This window comes from Squalius cephalus (assembly GCF_949319135.1).
Source record: "Squalius cephalus genome assembly, chromosome: 2".
NCBI classification, from domain to species: domain Eukaryota; kingdom Metazoa; phylum Chordata; class Actinopteri; order Cypriniformes; family Leuciscidae; genus Squalius; species Squalius cephalus.
The window spans coordinates 54,712,046-54,730,914 of NC_137123.1; the positions used below are offsets into that span (position 1 = coordinate 54,712,046).

At 37.6% G+C, this 18,869-nt stretch overlaps 1 protein-coding gene across 2 annotated transcripts; it reads right to left on the reverse strand.

The window, feature by feature from the left end:
- Positions 1-14,856: 14,856 nt before the first annotated feature.
- cUnh4orf33 (chromosome Un C4orf33 homolog) lies at positions 14,857-18,818 on the reverse strand (the record flags this gene model as incomplete). 2 transcript variants are annotated; one of them, XM_079864591.1, is made up of 6 exons in its annotated part: positions 14,857-15,328; positions 15,420-15,619; positions 17,106-17,157; positions 17,248-17,308; positions 17,587-17,798; positions 18,679-18,818. In XM_079864591.1, 5 exons carry the CDS (start codon positions 17,765-17,767, stop codon positions 15,229-15,231), a joined length of 594 nt encoding a protein of 197 aa, XP_079720717.1. In that variant the 3' UTR covers positions 14,857-15,228. The 2 variants fall into 2 exon arrangements, with proteins under 2 accessions (XP_079720717.1, XP_079720716.1); XM_079864590.1 differs by lacking the exon at positions 18,679-18,818 and having other exon boundaries at positions 17,587-17,809.
- Positions 18,819-18,869: the final 51 nt, after the last annotated feature.

The window sequence follows — 18,869 nt, forward strand, 5'->3', positions numbered from 1 at the left end:
TTCTTTCTTACGGGGAACCCAAAAGGAGAAATTTGGCAGAATGTTCACGCAGCTCTTCTCCATTCAATGTATTATAGTTTAAATTAGCATATAGTTTAAATTTATGTTTAATGCAATTAGCTGAACTTTAGAGTGCTGTTTTTGACCCAGTTTAGGAATATGAGATGGGAGGGAAAAAAACATTTTCAATTCTTTCGCGTTTTCTCGCAAAAGTTTTGCTTTCGCTCGCAAAGAACTCAAAAGGTTTCCCAGAAAATGCGAAGTTTCTCGGCTTAGGGGCTCCGTGAAAAAATGTCATGTAATTAAATATATTGACATTTGCAATGATTAAGCTGCAATTTAGTGCATTTAAACTACACTCTTATACTACATAAACAAATGGTTCAGATGGGTTCTATATAAAAAACAAAATTAAATAATTAAAACTAAATCCATAAAAATGATCCCATGATGAGAACCTTTAAAAGGTTCTATATATAAAGCGCCTGACAGAACCGCTTATGGTTCTATAAACAACCTTTTCTTCTAAGAGTGTACATTAAATTTAAATGTAATATAGAGTAACACTTCAGTTAAAATTATGATGAAATCATTTTGTTCTGCTGTTAGACGTGTTTTGTCAAGTCATTGTTTTTGTTGTTTTTTGTTTTTACTTTCTGAAATATCAATCCTTTTGTGTTCTACAAAAAGAAAATGTCATACAGGTTGCGTTAATGATGACAGAACTTTCATTTTTGGGTGAACTGTCCCTTTAAGTTTGCCCAGTGCAGGATCAATGCAAGCAGGTGAGTGTGAACAGACAGTACGCTTGGATGAGTTTCAGTCCTGAGAGGAAAGTCTAAAGAACTATTTTACCATGTTCAAAGGACAGAGTTAACGGTGAAATCCAACAGATGTCTTAAGTATGTGCAGTGACTGTTTAACAGATGGAGACAAGCTCCTCAGTGTGTTCCAAACAAGAACTCGTAAATTGTTTGTTTGTAAATGGCTGCTTACAATGGTTTTCTGCCCATTTTAGAGTCTCTTAAAAAAAGGCAATTACAAAAGAGTACTATAGTAACACCATGGTATAGTAATGAAAATACTATGGTACTTTTAATGGTACTGAATGACTACCATAATTATATATACTGACGTAATTAGCCTACATATTATTCGAAGGAACTTCAAAGAATATTACAATATTACCCTTACTAAATGTAATGTGGCAGTATCATGATAAAGGGATTATATGGCAATACTATGGTATTTTAAAATATACCATGGTACTGAAATGTATGTATTCATCATGGCATTTTCATGGTGATTCCCCCCAAAATATGGTCAAGTCAAGTCAAGTCATCTTCATTTATATAGCGCTTTTAACAACGTAGATTGTTTCAAAGCAGCTTCACAGAGATAAGCGTATAATTTAAGGTAACAGAGATTGTTTTGGCTTTATAGCAGAGTTAAGTTATTTTCCATCTAAAGTTAGTTTTGATTGATTTGCTTCCGTCGCAACGATCATTTGTTATTAAATTAGGGGCCGCTAAGACGACACCATTCCCTCTACACAGACTTTAAACGCGAACCTGTGAGAAACGCTGATGGCGTTCACATGCGCATTTAGAATGGGTTCTATAGTTATGTGCGTTTGAAAATACGCAGGTTTGGAATTCCCTACAAGCCAAGCCTAAACAAAGTACTTGTCTTTCCTTATAAATTTTGATAAAGAATTTTATTTTATTTTGTTGCTTTGGGGTAGGAACGCGAAACGAATTTCCCGACAACGCCTTATCTGTAGAGTGGTAGAGGGATCCTCCATAGGGAGAGACTAGTTGGCACTTCAGCACTGCGTTGTCATCAGGTCCAGGCGAAGGTCCTTCGTCAGATCTGGATACGGCCCGGATCCGGCAGGCTGCAGGAAAACCTCGGGATAAACACAGACACTAAAATTAGCGTAGATGCCATTCTTCTCATGATGTAACGAGTACATCAGGATTTATGGGAAGTGTTCCCGGTTCCGGCTGACCTAATCTATGCAGCCTAACATTAAATTATAGAAGTCTATAATGTATTATGTGAATGCTATAGGTCAAAGAGATGTGTCTTTAATCTGGCTTTGAACTGACAGAGTGTGTCTGCTTCCCGGACAATGGTAGGAAGACTGTTCCAGAGTTTTGGTGCTAAATAGGAGAAGGATCTACCGCCAGCAGTCAATTTTGATATTCTAGGTATTATCAACTGGCCGGAATTTTGAGATTGCATAGACGTGAAGGACTATAATGCGTTAAGAGCTCGCTCAAGTACTGCGGAGCTAAACCATTTAGTGCTTTGTAAGTAATCAGCAATATTTTAAAATTTATGCGATGTTTAATAGGGAGCCAATGCAGTTTTGACAGAACCGGGCTAATATGGTCATACTTCCTGGTTCTGGTAAGAACTCGAGCTGCTGCGTTTTGAACCAGCTGTAGTTTGTTTATTAAACGTGCAGGGCAACCACCCAGTAGAGCATTGCAATAATCTAGCCTTGAGGTCATGAACGCATGAACTAATTGTTCCGCATTTGTCAATGAGAGCATATGGCGTAATTTAGATATATTTTTAAGATGGAAAAATGCAGTTTTACAGATACTAGACACGTGACTTTCAAATGAAAGATTGGTATCAAAGAGCACACCCAGGTTCCTAACCGACGACGAAGACTTAACAGAGCAGCCATCAAGTGTTAGACAGTATTCTAGGTTATTACGTGAGGAAGTTTTTTGTCCAATAATTAGAAACTCTGTTTTTTCAGAATTTAGAAGTAGGAAATTACGAGTCATCCAATTTTTTATATCTGCTATGCATTCCGTTAATTTTATGAATTGATAAGTTTCGTTAGGTACTATATATCCCCACAAGGATAGTAATACAAGTACATGTTGACCTTGCGGGGACATTTTTTGGTCCCCATGAGGAAAACAGCTTATAAATCACACAAAATTATGTTTTTTAAAAATGTAAAAATGCAGAAAGTTTTTTATGATGGGTAGGATTAGGGGTAGGGTTTGTGTAAGGGAATAGAATATACAGTTTATACAGCATAGAAATCCTTATGTCTGTGGGAAGTCCCCATTAAACATGGAAACGTGTTTGCGTGTGTGTGTGTGTGTGTGTGTGTGTGTGTGTGTGTGTGTGTGTGTGTGTGTGTGTGTGTGTGTGTGTGTGTGTGTGTGTGTGTGTGTGTGTGTGTGTGTGTGTGTGTGTGTGTGTGTGTGTGTGTGTGTGTGTGTGTGTGTGTAAAAGTCAAAGCAGAGAATAGAAAGACGGAGGCAGAGTTGATGTGTGACTTCCTTAAATGGGAGAGTGAAGGTCACATCTATGGTCAGCCTGATATAGAGTCACTGAGCTATCACTGTAGCAGTGGTTCTGTCACCGTGGAGATGAGACAGTTGCTTAGGGGTGCCGCTGCTGTCCGTTCGGTGGCTAGTAATGCTCAGTGTGTGGTCATCCTTATTGCTGTCGGGGTTTTAATGTCACTTTTTCTCCTCAAACCCCAAGTGCTTGCTCCATTCTTCCCTTCTTATCTACCAATGACAGATGTCTAGTCCACACCTCAGAGAGAACCCTTCAACCTGACATAACCACATGCGCACACACTCACACAGGGGATCACACATATCTTACAACCTCTGTGGATTTGTCAGTCGATTCTGTATTCAGTTCCTATAAAAAAATGTTTTAAGAAGTCTCTCATGCTCACCAAGGCTGCATTTATTTGATCAAATGTACAGTAAAAAACATAATGTTGTAAAGTACTGTTTCAATTAAAATTGTTTTCTTTTCTAATAAATATTATTTATTCCTTTGATGTCAAAGCTGAATTTTCAGCATCATTACTCAATCACACAGTCTTCAGTGTCACATGATCCTTCGGAAATCATTCTAATATGCTGATTTGGTGCTCAAGAAATCAATTATTATTCTTGTTATCATCACTATTGAAAATGTTTTTTGCTGCTTAATGTTTGTGGAAACCGTGATACACTGCCATTCAAAAGTTTGGGTAAGTAAGTTTAAAAAAAAAATGAATATGTTTATTCAGCAAGGACACATTATCAAGAGTGACAGTAAAGACCTTTACAATGTTACAAGAGATTTCTATTTCAAATAAATCTGTTTTTTCAATTCATCAAGAGTACTGAAAAAAAATGTATCACAGTTTCCACAAAAAATATTAAAAACTGTCAACTGTTTCAACATTGATAATAAGAAGAACCATTATTAATAATTGAACACCAAATATAACTGATAATAATTGAACACCAAATTGATTTCTGAAGGATCATGTGACACTGAAGACTGGAGTAATGATGCTGAAAATTCAGCTTTGCCATCACAGGAATAAATAACATTTTGAAATATATTCAAATAGAAAATAGTTATTTTAAACTGTAAAAATATTTTATAATATTGCTGCCTTTTGGTATTAGACTTCTTTCTATATAGGTAATCATTTAGTCATGGCGGTATATAGATTTGTATTTTAATACATCCCTCTGGGACTCTTTCACAACCCTTCTTAGCCTTTGAATTCCAATTCCTAGATTGAGATCCAAAAGTATTTTAAATTCTAGTTGAAGTCCTGATGATCCAAATGGAGGGCCCTTGATTCTAAATGACACATTAGATGAATCTTGATGGTGAAGTCCCTCTGATCTTGGCACGCTTGTCTTTATTTTTAGTGCAATTTCTCTGAGATGTATGAGCACTTGGAGTCCTGATTAGCTGGTTGCACTCAGCACTGAGTAAAATTAATTGTAATTAATTCAGAATGGCATCAGATGCATGCAGATGTCATATAGCAGCTGGGATATGTCAATATCAAATAAATGCCCTCATGCAGTCATATGGTCTTGCTCTGAAAGTTTTGTGCTTATCAAGGCTGCGTTTTTAATTCCTATCAAAATGGGTAAACATTTATTTTTGAATTTGATGTAGTTATAATGGCTGCATGTTATCTAAAATGTGTATTTTTTCAAGATGTTACATTTGGTATTTGCAAGTGTTAACTCTAGAGGGAATTGTCTAGTGCAACAGATCTCGATGACAGCCATGTGTTGAATTTCTCAAAAAGTGACATGGTATTTAGTTAATGTTCTTTTTTGTTTTAAAATAACTGAAGACTGCTTGTTTTTATAACTATATTATTAGATGACGTTGCCCCATTACCTGTCATTCATTAGCACTGTAAACATTATTTTCCATTTTCACTTTTCAGTTCTTCTGGCATGTGGTGCTGTCAGATTGCAGTTTGTGTTGTGTAGCTTGATTTGTGTCACAATTATTTGCGCATATTGGTTCCATATGTCTCTCTGGTTGCCTTTAATTACCCTTACAAAGAATAACTATGGTAACCAAGTTCTGCCAAAGTCCCTACAGTTTTATGTGTTGCCTTAAACAAGCTGCATTAACTTTGCATTAGTTACCACATTCATTAGAGTTACTAACCTTTGGCCCTCTTTCAGTTAAAAAGCATTACTGAAATTGTTTCTAATTTTTTTTTTTGTTTTTTTTTGTTTTTTTTTTACATTGTTTGAATGACATCCAATTTTAAATGATAGTTTTACAGTATAGCAACAATACTATGGTATTTGGGCATAAACTGTAGCCTGGTTAAAACCAGACCATTCTCAGTAGTAACTGAGTTATGGTCTGGCAAAGCATCATTAATAACTCATTTCCAAAGGGGCGTCACCAACGGACGTCGCTCAAATGCCTCTGGGCACAGTTGGATAGACCTAAAACCAATCAGAGCGATTGTCATCCTGTAAAGCCCGCCTCAACGTTTCTGATTGGTGCCTCGATTTGGACGGATTAGAAATCGGCTTGAATGGGCTCTTTGCCAGACTACTTGCAGAGCAAATCTAAATTTGCCGGAAGTTTGTCTGGGTTTTCCCAGGCTATAAACTGTGGTTAACATGGTAAATTTGATGTAAGTTAATGTATTTGATGAATTCTTACAGTTGTCAGCTGCAACATTCTGTGAGCGTTTATACAGTGGAAGGTGTTACGGACATGCAGCTGTTTCATAGCAACTCGCATTTAAAGTCAACAAACTAGATAAGCTAGAAGTGTGTTAAATAATAAACAAGTAAATAAATATAAAATAAATAAATGAGAAAAAGTCAGAATTATGATGTCGGAGGATATATTTCCCTGAGGCGGATAAAGCGGAGGATGAGAGAAGAGAGAAAATCTGGCTGAGGAGTGAGAGAGAAAAAAATAATAAGTCAGACAGATAAATATGAAAACAAGATTTTCCACTGGATAGGGGCGGTTCTCTAAAAAGTTTTATAGAATTTTATTTTAAAAAACTGTTTTATAAGTCCAGAATTTAGATTTAAAGGAATAACCTTATCAAAATTGAAAATTCACTCGTTATTTTCTAACTCTAATGTCGTGCCAGCTCATGATTTTCTGTCTGCTGTGTTCTGTCATGCTCAAAAAAGGACAGTCCACGTAATCAGCATGACTTATTCTGTATTGTATATTGATTGTTTGTGGATGGGGGGTTGTTGCCCCCTTTTTGAGCCTGACAGTCCATTACAGTCAGAATCACTATTTCCTTTTATTTTATATGTTTCCGTTCATTATATCTACAGAAAGTCAAATGGGTTTGAGACGGCTTGTAATGATTGGGTTTTCTCTTTTCGTGTAGACTCTCATTTACATTTTCATCCTTTTCCCCTTTGTAGTTAAAATGAAGAGAAAAAACCCAAAGGACATGATGTCCTTCTTTAGTAAGAAAAATAAAGATCATGGTCAGTCAAGACTGGAGAGAGAAGATGCTTGTGAAAAAGAGTCAAAAGTGCATGAAAGCTTAGAGAAAGTCCAGAAGAACAGAGAGTGATTTAGTTTCGGAGAGAGTCAGCAGGTCTGGAGACAGAGAGCAGGCAGACCGCAACCTGGAGAGTGAGCTCACTGAACATCTAGAGCAAGAGGAGAAAAGAGATGAGGCTGCTGAGAGTGACTTTGAGGCCGAGTGTGAGCGAGAGGAGCCCTGTGGAACAAGCACTTCATCTGAACTGTCAGGTTTGTAATGGAGCTTAAAATTGTCAAGTGACTATGGGCCAGTTGTCTATAGACATGCTTAGGCTGATTGAGATGAGAATACTTCGCTTTAGCTCTTTTTGTTTTTCCATAAACATTTTTGGTTTAATCATTTCATTTGAGCTCAACTAATAGCTATGGAATGCTAAATAATTATTCACTGTGTCTCTTTCATACACAGATATCTCCAAGAGTTGGGATTATCCACCTGTGCAGCCACTCTTACCTACTCACCCAAAGACACTGATGGGGGACAGGAAGAGGAGCTTCAAAGCAGAATGGTACAAGATTCATCCCTGGATTGAGTACTCCAGAAAATAAGACACAACATATTGTCATCCCTGTCGACATTTTAGCCCTCCCAATAGCCCAGTGTTAGTTTTTGAGAGTGGTTTCAAAAACTGTAAGAAGACAACCTAAACAGAAAGGGGGTTTGCAATTCATGCAAGATCAGAGCGCCACAAGCAAGCCATGGTTGCATGGAGAGACTATGAGACAGCGATACTCGGGGGGCATGTCTTACATTTCATTGCATAATACCTTAGATAGATTACCTGCCATTAAGAGAGTTCTGCAGGAGGTAGTTGAGGAACACAATGGTGACAGGTCTGTTGAAGCACAAGGTCTGCTTGCACAGTTAGACTTTCATTGTGCATCTTGTTACACTGTATGGAGAAGCAAGACTGCTTTCAGATATGTTGCAGTCAGCATCACTTGATCTTTCAAAGGCTGTTGATTTAGTTCAAGGCTTGACTCAGACCTTACTTGAGTACAGAAATTAGTCATTTTTTGATGCCCTTTGGACTGAAATGATAGATATAGCTGGAAAGTGCAATATTTCAGTACAACCAAATGAAAAAAGGCAGACACAGCTAAGTTCACAATTTAGTGGACATTGTGTTCTCTCTACAACTGGTAGGAGAAGGGCAGATGCAAGTAAAGGTGGTTTCTGTTCTTCTTCTTTTTTTACCCAGTAATAGACCAAATGCTTTCTGAGCTCAACTCTGGCATTCAAGCTCTACATCCCAAAGGTGATGCCTTTCTCAAAGAGGATGTCCTCTTTTCTTTGGGTAGAATGTATAGCTCAAATATTGAGGATTTGGGGTATGAAATACATCAGTTCAGAAGGATTCTAGACAGGAAAATAAAACTAGGTATGCAGAGACCCTCAAGTACAGTGGAGCCGGCATCATTTATGGAACCTTATCGTGAGGTTTTTTTTTAGCTTTGGAAAATCTGTGTTGCAATTCCAATTACAGCTTGTTGTGAAAGGAGCTTCTCCACTCTAAAACTGGTCAAGACGCATCTGAGATTTACTATGGCAGATGAGAGAGTGAGCAACTTAGGTATTTAGGGTATTGCATCCAAGCGTGCAGATAATTTGAATCTTGAAGCATTTGTTGATGTGTTTGCAAGGAACCACAAAAACGCAGCTTTTATGAATACATGATAATGCTACAGATTATCATAAACACATTTTCAGATGACTGCCTAAGTTGATTTGTGGATATATTTGGTTTGTGTTGTTGTATAAGTATACACTCACCTAAAGGATTATTAGGAACACCTGTTCAATTTCTCATTAATGCAATTATCTAATCAACCAATCACATGGCAGTTGCTTCAATGCATTTAGGGGTGTGGTCCTGGTCAAGACAATCTCCTGAACTCCAAACTGAATGTCAGAATGGGAAAGAAAGGTGATTTAAGCAATTTTGAGCGTGGCATGGTTGTTGGTGCCAGACGGGCCGGTCTGAGTATTTCACAATCTGCTCAGTTACTGGGATTTTCACGCACAAAGTAGGGTTTACAAAGAATGGTGTGAAAAGGGAAAAACATCCAGTATGCGGCAGTCCTGTGGGCGAAAATGCCTTGTTGATGCTAGAGGTCAGAGGAGAATGGGCCAACTGATTCAAGCTGATAGAAGAGCAACTTTGACTGAAATAACCACTCGTTACAACCGAGGTATGCAGCAAAGCATTTGTGAAGCCACAACACGCACAACCTTGAGGCGGATGGGCTACAACAGCAGAAGACCCCACCGGGTACCACTCATCTCCACTACAAATAGGAAAAAGAGGCTACAATTTGCACAAGCTCACCAAAATTGGACAGTTGAAGACTGGAAAAATGTTGCCTGGTCTGATGAGTCTCGATTTCTGTTGAAACGTTCAGATGGTAGAGTCAGAATTTGGCGTAAACAGAATGAGAACATGGATCCATCATGCCTTGTTACCACTGTGCAGGCTGGTGGTGGTGGTGTAATGGTGTGGGGGATGTTTTCTTGGCACACTTTAGGCCCCTTAGTGCTAATTGGGCATTGTTTAAATGCCACGGCCTACCTGAGCATTGTTTCTGACCATGTCCATCCCTTTATGACCACCATGTACCCATCCTCTGATGGCTACTTCCAGCAGGATAATGCACCATGTCACAAAGCTCGAATCATTTCAAATTGGTTTCTTGAACATGACAATGAGTTCACTGTACTAAAATGGCCCCCACAGTCACCAGATCTCAACCCAATAGAGCATCTTTGGGATGTGGTGGAACGGGAGCTTCGTGCCCTGGATGTGCATCCCACAAATCTCCATCAACTGCAAGATGCTATCCTATCAATATGGGCCAACATTTCTAAAGAATGCTTTCAGCACCTTGTTGAATCAATGCCACGTAGAATTAAGGCAGTTCTGAAGGCGAAAGGGGGTCAAACACAGTATTAGTATGGTGTTCCTAATAATCCTTTAGGTGAGTGTATGTGTCATAGTTTACAGATGTAAAAAAGTGCTTAGATGCTAAAAATGTGTTATCATTATTGATCATTATATCACACATTATATCATGTGAAAGTGCTGTTGGCCATCAACATGAGGTCAAACTAAATATTATATGAGCTGTTTTATTTTCTTATATTTTAATATATGGCTAGCAGATTTGTTGTTGTTCTTTTCTTTTTTGCTAGTTTAAAAAAACATGATTTTTTTTTAGATTTTGGCATTTTCTAGCAATAAATATTTAATATAGCTTAAAATTAAATGGACTAAAAAAATGACAGAAAATGTAGTCTAAATTTAGCGGTCACTCGGTTGAGCGTGACAATTTATATTCATAATTAGCAATTAACATTTGTAAAAAAATAAATAAATTTTTTTTAAAATTAGTATTTACAGAACAAATTACTTCAAAATGATGACAATGTTTTAGAATTTGAATTATCTGATATGAGGCATTTTTAGGGGGTGGGGGGCATAGACTTTTGATGGATTAAAAATGATTTACTTTTCATTCTAGTTAACTTTAACTTTTTTAATAGTTCATCTATCCAATCTAATAGTTCTCTCAACCAAAATCATGGAATTTGTGGCTCAAATGCTTTAAAAAACAAACAAACAAAAAAGTATACCCTATTTGTGGAAAGTGCCAGCAACGCATGGACCTTTCCCATCATTTGTACTGTGTAAATGGACATTTCTTTTTCCTGTAATGGCCCATTACTTCCTGAACTCTGGGTGTTGTGTTCATAACACTGAATAATTTCAGCATACTCTATAAAAAACCTTATTTGTTTTGATTCACAGAGCCGAATTGAACTTTATCCAGCTTTGCTTTATTGTCATTTATCTTTTTTATTTGTTCTCTTTACCGAGGATCACAGTGTGCTCAGAAGACAGTAGTATTAGACATTACGAATGCTTATTGATTTTGTCAAGGTATAGCAACCTGAGCGGTACATGCCTTACCTCTTAGATAATTGGATAATGCTGAGAAACTCACGCCGCGAGACAGATTGTACAGTGTCAGAAAGCAAAGTCACACAAAAAGAAAAGAGGACTAAAAGTGCGCAGATATGTCTGAGCTTTTCTGACTTTAATCTGAGTGCAAGAGATGATCCTATTGGACATGCAGATGAATATTTCTGTTGGCAGAAAGTGCACAGAGTTAACTGGAGTGAGACATTTCAGTTTTATCTTTTGCCTGCCATATCTACTCTGTGGCATTCTGATATCACCACAGAAGATAAAGAAGCAAATGACTAAGGAAAAGCAATAATAAAATTCTCCCCCTCTCTCTCTCTCTCTACCAGGTTCAGACACCTGCATTATGATGCCTTAAGCATATGACAGTTTTTGACAAGCAAATAATGCCTTCTTATTTTGTGTTTGTGTGGACTTTTTTAATTAAGAAAAGAAAAAGATGTCTCAGACATTCTCTGTTAATTAAGCAAAGAGACTTGATCAACTAATTGATTTTGCATTGTGGATGTTTTTCAAAAGGGTTATTTAATGGTAATTAACACATAGCACAGTCCATTAAGCCTTATTCAACAATACATTTGAAATCTTTCTAAATGGCTCTAGTCATCTGCACAACCAGAGATATTCATGTATACATGCAGTAACAAAGACCATCTGACACATTACAAAACAAGAACAGGATAGAATGATTGTGATATTACCTTTATACAGCAGTTAACAATGATATTAAGTATCTTACATTTTAGACACAATATTGCCAATTACCTTGTTGTTTTTTGCTCTGCCAACAAAAATATCCACAGCAGAATCAAGTCAATATGTGTGTCTCCGGTGTTCCTGAATGAACCCAGTGTTTTTTAACTATTCGGTTGAGTGAATAATTCAATTACTCGCTTATACTTGTTTCGTTTCTGAATTAAGGGCTGTATCTGAAATCACCTCTATTTCCTCATTCACTACATTACTCCACTAATATAGTTCACTGAATGAGTGAACAAAAACGAGTGAGCGTATTAGTCAGCCGGACACTATCTTCTCGCAAGACGTATTTGACTAGATGTTGAGTGTAGTCTTTATTTAGGTGCATTATGGGATTGAATGAGTACACTGTGGTTTTAGACACCACTACAAATGTCTGTCCCCTCAAATAGTGCACTATGTATTTTTAACATAACGCCATGGCCATTTGTAAATCGAGTCCGGCGTCATCCGCATTCATTTAGCTGTACGAAACAGCTTATCTTATTCATAAACACACAGGATTGTAGCACAAAAAATCGAACCGTTATTTTTTAACCCATAAAAAATATCTTATTTTGGAGTGCTTTGAAAGAATCGGTTCAGTTGAACGATTCAACGAGTCGCTTGACATCTAATGCGCAATCACAGATACTTATCTCATCCTTGCAGGCTTTTCATTTCCCATCAGAGCGTAACCGTTGTTCAGCTAGTTCGTTTTGTCAGTGATATTAATCAATACAACGCTGTGCACATCAGGACGAAAATGTTGTTTTGGCTGTCTAACTGCGGCATTTGTCTTCAGCTCAGCCATCTGTGGCTCTCACACAAATGGGAGCTGATATTCCATCAAACTGACCCTCGTGCCCGAACGAAACATCTCGCTGTGAGTTAACCACTGTATGAACAACTCCACAGTTACCACATTCGCTTTAGAGCATGACCTCTAAATGTCTTGCGGAAAAGACTCTTGGCTCCATCTCCTGCTTCTCCCCCGCCTCTTTCCCTTTCTTCATGGATTTAGTATTGACAGAAAAGCCGAGAGTATCCAGGTCACATTTTCAACTCTCCACATGCTCTCCCATTTCTGGCCACATAAAGTTCAATTCTGTTATTTTGTGATTTAGTGTCTCTGCTGGCCCCGCGTGCCGTGCCCTCAGTGGACCGGCACATCTTGTTCTCATCCAGTCATTCGTTTTCCTGTGCACCGTGATTGGGTTATATCGAAATATTCATTCATCACACGGAACGACCTTTATTCCACTATCAATCAGAGGGTGTCGTGCGGGTAAAGGCTCTCCTCAGCGGCCCTCCCCCTCCAGCACTTCCACACAGCACAAACAGCCTGATAATGTTGTGTTGCCTGCCATCCTCTCTTATTACTGCCTCCCAACTCAGATTTATCATCTTCCCCTCCTCTTAAAATCTGTAAAAATAACCTCCACTTTGCGAGCGTGGTTCTTTATCATCCTTTACTTTTAAGCCTCCTTCTTTTATAGTGGCCTTTAATGGGCTTCACTGATGTGCGTGCGTGAGAGAGAGTGTATTGTACTAATGTTTATGATTATGACAGAGTTATAAAGGAAAATATTCTTCCTGACAGCCCCTTTTATCCTGAAAAGCTTTTGTTGCCATGGAAACACATTTTCGGAGCTCGGAGCGCAATGATTGATATTTTTTAGTGATGAACAAAACAAAAAAATATATCAACATTATCTCTCATATTAAAAAAAAAAAAAAGTGCCACTATACACTATATATTGCAGGTCTCTGTGTTCAAAATATTTGTTTGTTAATGTGTTTTCGAATAGATGGGAATCAATATTTTAGTGCAGATATTACCTGCCTGTGACAAATGGATGGAAGGGGCAAAAGCGACAGGTAAACAGGTCCATTATGGATATAATGGAATCAAATGACAAACATGATTCATTCTCATTTTTTTTTTAAAAGGGAAGTGACAATATTCCCCCCTCCCGTCGGCATTCAGAGTTGTATCTAATGTGTATTCGATGAAATCAATTCCATTTCTGTGCGGCTAACGGTGTTCAACTCGCAGAAATACCACTGAAAACATGCCAGTGCCCAATCTACCCATTCAGTTTTGAACAAGCCTCCTATCAATTATAAAATGTCAGTGCATAAATTCTCCCTGATTTAAAAAACATGAGTGGAAGGCCATCTGATTGACTTCGCTCTGCTCCTAACAAGAAGCAATTTGTACTCTGCTATTTCCCCCAGTGAATAGATTGCATGTGGAGAGAACAAATGCGATTACTCCGAGTCTGTGTGTGTAATTTGAGTGCGGCTCATGGATGTGATTCTTTCTATTGGTTTCTATTTTTATCTATTTATTCATTTAGGCTAAATATATTAGTAATGTGTCCTGCAGTGTCTCCCTGCATTCCCAACAGATGTTTTTTTTTTTTTTATGTTACTCATAGTATTTAAATAATTAATACTTTTATTAATTCACACATTAATATAATCAGTTTGATGAGACAATTGAGTTAAGAGGTTTAGTCACAAGCTGTTTTAATGTTTGCAAAATCCACAAACAGAAGAAAAGGGTAAAAAATTAATGATTTAGGATGAAATATGGAGATAGACAAGGTTTCTGCCAGACAGTGACGATATTTTAAATGTTATACATTTATAAAGTAATTGCCTTATATATATATATATATATATATATATAGTCCTCGTTTTAATTGTGCCTCCCTGGACGTGCATGAATAGGCACGTGCCACATCCGGGCCTGGCCGTGACCTTAGCTCTCAGATACAGAGGAGCGCGCATTCAGCTCACGCCCGCAGTGCGCGCTCCAGTCAGGGGTTAGGCAGCGCGAGAGCAGCGGCTCGGTAATTAGTCACTGTTAATATTCATTTAACAGACAGCGGCTGTAATTATAAACCCGTGTTCCGTCTTATTAGCCGCTAATTTGTAGTTTACGCAGCGCCTATTGATTATACGCATGGGTTTGCTGAGAGAGTTTACAGCTCGGCTGTTTTTTGAAGAGGTTTTATAGGCTATCATTGCTATACGTTTTAAGCTACTTCAGATACTGTCAAGTCTGTCAGATATTCAGAGTTACACGAAACCTATTTTAATATTGCAACAGACCAACTAAAAGATAAAAAGGATCATCTTATGGTAGGGTTAGGCACGTAAAACTGATAGTTATAGCTACACATTTTTCTATACAACTCGTGGAAGAATCTTCGCCATATTTCATATAGCAATATGCGATCATCCATGCAACCTGTTGTTTCCAAGCTCCAAAACAGTTGAATGTTATCATTTGTTTATTTAATGTTCTATTTCCACATTTAACATCTCCATTTTTAAATAATTCATTTAATTTCAGTATAAAAATTAACATATTTCCCATTTGCTACATATTGTATAGCCTGGTGCTGGATGGAATACTTAACTGCTGAGATTAGTGCTGCATTACTGATAGAAGATTTATTAAATTGTGATAATAAAAGCCATTATATTGCCATTACACCCACATTAAAACAAGCCACATCATTAACTTTGATTAGACTGCAGTGGAGTTTATGCTCTAACTTAGCCATGGAAGCAAATTACAAGTAATTGCTGTATTAAAAAGCTGGTTATGAGACAGGCTTGACTTGGTTTGTGATTTTTCAGCTGGTCATTTGCTTGCTAAATTCCACAGGTCAGATTCTGGCTGAACCCAGTCTTCTCCCATGATGCTTTGCAGAGTGAAGTTTTGAAAATACTCAAGTCGATGACTGTTCGGATGAGAGAAGAAATGTTAAGATCATGGTGATGTAATTATGCAATACAATGAAACCAAAATAGTATTAAGATATCTAAACGTACAAGTCTGGTCCCTGTCCTTCTTGTAGGTCTTCTCTAGGAACAGGATACAGAGACTCGTAAGTCCTTCCTGCACCCGAGCCATGGATGGCGTAGGAGTTCATCTTATTAATGCCCTGAGGGAAATACCTCCAAGGCAGAAGTGCTTCTCCCTCCCATATTTTGTTCTTTATATTGGCATTGAATGATAGAGGGAGTTGTTGCTGTAACAGGTAACAAGCTAATGGTTAAAAAAGATATCAGGACATTTTTATAGTACTCTATATATTTTTTGCTCCTGTACTATTTTATTTTGTTAAACATTTCTGAAGTTTTAATATTAAAACATTTACTGTTTTTATAAGAAAGTATATATGTGTGTGTGTGTATACATGCATGCATACACACACACTACTTTTTTTGTGTATTTTTAAGAAAATACAGCCTTGGTGAGGATTAGAGACTTCTTTCAAAATCATTAAAAAAAACTTACCGCCACCCAAAATTTTGAACGGGACTGTTAATGTTTATTAAAAACTGAAAACATTAAAGGGGTCCTATTATGCCCTTTTACCCAGTCTTGATTTTGTTTTTGGGCTGTACTAAAATACGCCTTCATGCTTGATTGTTCTTCATGCTTGAAAAATTCATTATTTTTCATTATTTGTCTCGAACGCCCTGTATAATTCCGGTTTCGCTGAAGACCCTCCTTCCGAAATGTGCTGTGATTGGTTGGCTGGCCCAGTGTGTTGTGATTTGCGAGTGTTCGGGAAATAAATGGCACGCCCCTTACCATAACCACGAGCTCTACTCAGATGATTCAGACTCAGGAATGTTAAATGGGTCATCGGATGCAAAATTCACGTGTTTGCATATAAATTTGTCTTTGCCGTGTGTGGACACAACCACCATACAATGAAAAAAATCCATTCGCTCCTTTTTTTTATCCTCAAAAAGCCTAAACACTCATTAATCAAGCCGTTTGGATTTTCAGAGCAATATGATGTCATATTGCTCATGCTCCGCCCCCGACCGCTAACGGACTGTCCCGTATTAGCATATTTCCCCCTCAGCCATTTGAATACTGTCTGCCACGGCAGCACTTTATGTGTCTTGTGTGACACACCCCCATGGAAGAGAGGGGTGGGGTGAGCAGTTGCTCATTATCATTTAAAGAGACATGCACCTAAACGGGTCGCTGTGAACAGAGCTGTTTTTGAGGAGGTAAAAAGGGTGTTGTTTTACACAACCACTGAGGAATTTTAACCAAACTATGTTACAAACTTTACACAAAGACCCTAAAGAATCATACCAACTTGTGGAAAAGCATCCGATGACCCCTTTAACAAACGAGAGAATTGTGCAGAACGGATTTCGTGCACGGACTTATCAAGCACGGATTTCACAGTGGTATGTTTTTTTTTCTTATACATTTTAGATACGATGTTATCCACCATTTAATCGTGATATTTGTTGGAAAACCATGGTAATACAAAAAATAATCGACATAATCAAGGTTAATTTTCCTAAAGGGTGGTGAACAATAAAACAACAAATAAAATATCTACCTTTGATGTGGACTTTGAGCTTTGTAACTTTGCAGATGTTTTTAATGCTCAAACAGCAACATTACACACTTACTAAAGTTGAAAAAGTGAAAAAGCATAATAGGACCCCTTTAATAAAATGATGTACAGTGAATTTGCTTACCATGAACGCATTATGTTTTCCATTCAGTAGCAGAATAAGGTGTTGTCCATGTCTGTAATATGATATCAAAATATTATTTCAATTACACATTAGCAATGAAAAAACTTTCAGCGGCCTGAAAAACAGAGTAGGCTTAACTTACGGGCAGACTTCCACCTCTAGATATTGCTCAGTGTTGCTGTTCAAGAAGAAGGATTCTACCACTGAAAAATAAGTCAGTAGCACAAACTAAATATTGTGTAAAAAGATAAAGGAAAAGATAAACATCTTAACTTAGGGTTTCATAAACCTTTCTTCTAATTCTCACCAAAGTTAAATCAGACTTTTATTTATCTGGTATTTGTCTATACAGTCAAGGGTTGCATGCTTATATGCAAAACGATCAGTTGATTCCAACAATCTGTTATATAATCATATGAAAGAAAGAAACTGAATCTCTAAACCAGATTTGAGCCTTTATTAATGGTATTTATGAACATACCCTCATAGTCCCAGAGACCAGGGAACGGCTCTCCAGGTGGTCCGGCTGGTGCAGGGGGGTCATTGAAGAATGGAGCATTCACCTGCATTAACAAACCTTCCTCGCCAGGTGAGAAACGAATCTTTACCGGCTCATGATCCACAGGTAAGCTGTCCCAGGTGTGTCTGATATAGAACTCCATGGCAGTCAGGAGGATACAACCGCTGCAGACACTGTTAAGCATGGCAAAATCTTATTTTGTTCTAAAGCTAAACCTGAAATATTTATAAATGACTATCTTGTTCTGTTCTCAATATTATAAAATTTGTAAGTATCAATGATTTATCCACAGTTCTGTGCTGTATTACGTCTTAAGCTGCTCAGGACACAGGACTGTCTGATATGCAATAAGGTTCAACAGTCATTGATAAGCAATGCATCTGATATCATAAACATAACACTTAACGTCACCTGACCATACCCTGTTCATTCATTTAGATGAGAACTGGCCCCATGATGTAGCCTGGTTTCTTCCACACACACAAAAAAATTAATTCTCCATTTCTGTCACTGATGGGTGTTTGGATTGGACCACTGTCGTCTTTGGCTTGCTTAGTTGGGGACAATTTATTTTCAGTCATAACCCAGACAGCAACATAGTGTCGGCCCAGCGTGGAATCCACATGTACCAGATGTTGATTATGTTGCTGATTGATTATGTTTACAAGATTATGTTGCTGTTTGGGAATTAATTTGAATATTAATTTGGCTTTATTTCATAATTGACAAACTGAATCAACAGTGAACATACTTGAGCTAAATAATGACACTATTGTTTTTTGAGCTGCTTTTGACCTCTGAATTGAACTCTATTTGTATCATTGATCATTATTTCCCTGTTTTTCGCTGTTAAACTGCTTTGAAACCATCTGTATTGTATAAAGTGCTATATAAATAAAGGTGACTTGACTTGATGTCAAAGGAAGAACACTTCCTGATTTCTGGCATACATCAACAAAGCCTCCCACAGACGTTTCAGTAGTCAGGCAAACGTTAGTCGTTAGTAAATAAAAGAGTGAATTGTTGAATCAAAATGATGAAGTAAAGTATTACCCTATTCGATCACATCGAGTGGACCCATCTTGTTAGTTCTTCAATTCAAGAACTATGGAAAAAAGAGGAACTCCATAAACTACACGGAACGCAAGCGTGTTGAAGTTTTCGGGAACATTTTATTAAGTTGCACCGCGTCCCTTAGGATGAGTCTGATTGGCTCAGAGGGTGAATCTGAGCGTCGGTGAAGA